General features: G+C 35.9%; 1 protein-coding gene across 2 annotated transcripts in view; it reads left to right on the top strand.

Annotated features, from left to right (window-relative positions):
• Positions 1 to 4,475, top strand: part of PCGF6 (polycomb group ring finger 6) — a 28,380-nt gene that overhangs the window by 15,897 nt on the left and 8,008 nt on the right. For both annotated transcript variants that reach the window (XM_007470426.1, XM_007470425.1), the window contains one exon: positions 2,814 to 2,912. In XM_007470426.1, the coding sequence (XP_007470488.1) occupies positions 2,814 to 2,912 (99 nt within the window). The remainder of the gene's footprint in view (positions 1 to 2,813; positions 2,913 to 4,475) is intronic.

Genomic DNA, 4,475 nt, shown 5'->3' with positions numbered 1-4,475 from the left:
GCAGGAATAAAAAATGAGTTGACCATTTAGGTGAGAACCTGCTTTGTAGCTTAAGAAAAAAAAAAGGCAAAAAACAAAAAAAGCAAATTGTTAAAAAAGCTGGATCTGAATTATATCGGAAAAAAATTCTGTTAACTTGTGAGCCTGGGGTATGAAGACTAAGGTTAACCACGTTAGAACCCAACTTTGAAAGCCAAGGCCAATGTTTTTCTTTCAGATACTGGCAGATCTCATAATTCTGTTCTGGGTGGTCTAAAAAGTACAGTATTGATAACTTTAGCTAAGTTGGATTAATCTTAATAAACACTTGGGGGTGAAGTGCTCACCAAGAACTAGAAATGATGAATATTGAATTGTCCTCTGTTGGTATACCTGAAGCCTACTATTGAGATGGTAAGCCCCAGAAATTGACCTTCAGAAATGCACTGGTTGCCAGGCAGGCATCTAGCTAGATTACCCAGAATAGCAGCTTCTCAAGGCACATGATGGGATTCTCATGCTAATCAGGCAGTGCCACCTACAATGCAGTACCTTCATCAAGACTTCACCTGGAGCACTGCTGTATCTGCTCCTTAGTGAGAAAGACTGCCTTAGATTTTCAAGATGATTCTTAAACCTGCATTAAAAGAACACGAACCTTTGCCATTTTTGGCTAGATTATATCAGTATCCGTGATGACAACTAGGTCCTCTAATTAGATTCCTTTACATGAAGAACAGAATAAATCAATACACTAGTAATAACTAAGTACTTACTATGTGCCAGGAATTATTAATAGTTATTTACATATATTAACACACTTTCCTTATGATAATTCTATGAGGTAGGTGCTATTAGTATCTCTGTGTTAACAATACAAATGGGGAAATGGAGACACAGAAGCGTTTAGCAACTTGTCCAAAGACTTGCAGCTAGAAAATGGCAGAACCAGGGTTTAAACCCAGGCAGTCTCTGGAATATCTGCACTTAACATGCTATCTGCTGCACTGTGGTAATAAGGGATAGATCTATTGTTAGGAAAGTTCTTAAGAAACCAAATTACAGATAAGAGAGCTGAGTGCTGTTACATGGAAGGAATGTGTGCCTAACCTGCCTGGGTCCTCTTGGTAGCAATTCTGGGCTCCCTCTCTGCTAGTGCTAGAAAAACGTCGTTCACGTTTTCCTAAAAGGTACCCTTTTAGTTCTTATTACCCCAGCTTTTCATTTTTATTAATAGTAGTATCCTTAAAATTGCTTCAGAGAGAGAGTGGCTAGGTAAGCATTAGTTTCTACTTTAAAAGCCTATGGTCTCTCTACCTATCACCTTAGACCGTTGGATCAGATTCCAGCCATATACATCTAGATGTTAATCTTCTCACTGCTGTAGCCTCTCCCGTTGCGGAGCACAGGCTCTGGATGCGCAGGCTCAGCAGCCATGGCTCACAGGCCCAGCCGCTCCGCGGCATGTGGGATCTTCCTGGGCCGGGGCATGAACCTGTGTCCCCTGCATCGACAGGCGGACTCTCAATCATTGCACCACCAGGGAAGCCCCGTTAATCTTTTTATTTTCCACTTTTCAAAGAAAATTTCAAACTCATACAAAGGTAGACAGAATAGTAAAATGAATGCCCATGTATGCATCAGTTAACTTCAGTAATTATAAAATCATGGCCAATCTCAATTCACCTATACCTTTAACACTTCTCTTATATAATCTTGAAGCAAATCCCGAACTATCATTTTATCAGTAAATAATTGTTTCTAAAAGATAAGGACATTTTATAAAAACATAATAATGATACTATAATTTTTATTTATTTATTTATTTTTATAACTTGTATCTGAATGTGTAAAGCAGCTTTTAAAATATTTATTTATTATTTACTTTGGCTGCGCTGGGTCTTAGTTGCAGCATGTGGGATCTTCGTTGTGGCAGGCAGGATCTTTTTTTTTTTTTTTAATATTTATTTATTTATTTGGTTGCACCGGGTCTTAGTTGCAGTACGTGGGCTCCTTAGTTGTGGTGTGAGAACTCTTAATTGCAGCATGCATATGGGATCCAGTTCCCTGACCAGGGACTGAACCTGGGCCCCCTGCATTGAGAACATGGAGTCTTATCCACGGTGCCACCAGGGAAGTCCCACATGGGATCTTTAGTTGCAGCATGCAAACTCTTAGTAGCGGAATGCATGTGGGATCTAGTTCTCCGACCAGGGATTGAACCCAGGCCCCCTGCATTGGGAGTGCAGAGTCTTACCCACTGGACCACCAGGGTAGTCCCAATATTATCATTTTTAAAATTTACAGTAATTCCTTAAATATCCACATGCTATTTAAATTTCCTAGATTGTCTTATGAAAATTGTTTTAAAGATTTTTAAAAATCACGATCCAAATAAGATCCATATATTATAATTGGTTGATATATCTCTTATTTATAGGCCTTGTATCTTTTTTGGTCTAGCGGTTCCTCCTCAGCCTTGGTTGGTTTTTCTTTTTCCCTGAAGTTTTTTTGTTGAAGAAACCAGGTTGTTTTAGACATTGAATCTTCGGTATTTGCTGTCAATAAATTTTACTCTAAGTTTTGTTCTTGATGAGGTAGTAAAACAAATCAGTAAGCCTTTCTATTAAAAAAAATTGTTGACATACTTTTTGGAGAGGTGAAGCTAAGCAGAAATTCTTTTTTTTCTTGTTTGATAGATAAATTAACTCAAATTTCATAGTAATTTTTCTTTCATAAATCTATTGAATTATCTTTGCTATAAAATGTGCTTTAAGGTTTATACATTTTATGTATAGTTAATCTGAAATTGGTTTGTTTGTTTACTTTTGTAGCCATTGGAAAAGAAGTTTGTCCGAGTTTCAGGAGAAGCAACTATTGGACATGTAGAAAAATTCCTCAGAAGAAAAATGGGTCTTGATCCAGCTTGTCAGGTAGAGTATATGTGTGTAAAAAGACAGGAAGTTGTGAGATTACCTGTAACATATTGAAGAAAGAACCGTCTCTAGGATTTCATGCAGTGGCTTTTGTTTTATGACATTGTAGATATTGTAAACGTTAATTGAATATTGGTACACAGTGATCCCCACCCCTAAATTTAATCACACTTGACTTGCTGCCATTGGTGATCATCTATGGATGTCAGAAAAGCTGAGGGTGTGAGAACGATTAAAGAGCATCTAGAGCTTCAGCTCCAGCTCTTTTCTTTTTGCTAGTAGAGCAAAAGTTTACTTTTCCATCCATTCACTTCTCTTCAGAGGACATCCTTGCATTTATCAGTGTTTAGCTCAAGACACCTAGAAAAGTGAAACAGCTGTCTAATATAGACTCTGTTAGTTTCCTAAGGATTGAAAAAGATCTCTCATTCTAGCTATATAATACTTTCTTGTTGTAAGATGGAAATCTCAAACCTCATGTATTGTTGAATATAAAGTGTAAGTAAACTCATAGTTTAATAATGTGGGCCAGTGAAAATGCACATTTTTATAGCTCTGCTTTTTCATTAGTCAAATTTAAAAGGGGTTTTTGTTATTCTCCATCATGTGTAAAATTTTATAGAATAATTTTTATCTAAAATGTCTATTTGCTGTAGATCTGAAATTTTGCTAATGTTTTTAGTATCAATATCTGCCGGTATTAAATATATATTAAATTCAATTAAATGTGATTTCTCTTACTGACTTTGACATAATGCTAGCTGTATCTCATGGCAACTGAAAATTGGAAATGACTTATCTATCACCTTGTAGCCAAAGCATACTTGAGGTTATTCTTAGCCTTCTGGTTAGAAATAGATAGCTGTTTAGGGACTCCTGAACAAAGAATTGTGAGTAATCCCATAATAGTCTATTATTTCTAAAAGCAGAAATCAGAAAACTTGCACCTGATTATATAGAATAAGAAGTGGCACCCAAGAGGGCTTTCTTTAGGATATAGATTACTTCCTCTGTGGCTAGATATTCATCAGAGCCGTTTATAAGTTTCACACTGGTGTTTTAAGAAATTTGGTTGCCAAAGCTCTAAATTGGTTTTATTGTGTAAAAATGTGGGTTTATTTTTTCCTCATATCACAGAATTCAAGGCTTTTAACATTTTGAAATAAAATGATGTAAAATTTGTTTCAGTCTTTAATTTTGTCTCTCAGCTCTTTGCTCTTTAGGTAAATTTTTTTTTTCTAATTCAGGTACTATATAGCTGGTAACATCCATAAATTACTATTTCACCAAAATGTTAAAATAGTGGAACAGAGAATTATCAAATATGCAGACCCATTTGTGACGAAAATTGTTTAAGCCTTCTAAATCCAAGAGAGTAAACAAGAGTTACTTCTAATATGAACAGAACATTGAGCTAGTTAAACATTAAACAAAATAAAATTCGTGGTCAACCCAGTCCCTTGAGCCTTCTGTGCTGACCTTCCTTAAAACCATTTAGTCCCTAATAGAAAATGTATTCTTTGTTTACAGATATGTGACCTTTATAAATGGTTATTTACT

The sequence above is a fragment of the Lipotes vexillifer genome, unplaced genomic scaffold (assembly GCF_000442215.2).
Source record: "Lipotes vexillifer unplaced genomic scaffold, Lipotes_vexillifer_v1.1 scaffold916, whole genome shotgun sequence".
NCBI lineage: Eukaryota > Metazoa > Chordata > Mammalia > Artiodactyla > Lipotidae > Lipotes > Lipotes vexillifer.
Note: the sequence above shows the minus strand (reverse complement) of the source record. Positions and strands in the feature narration are given on the sequence as shown.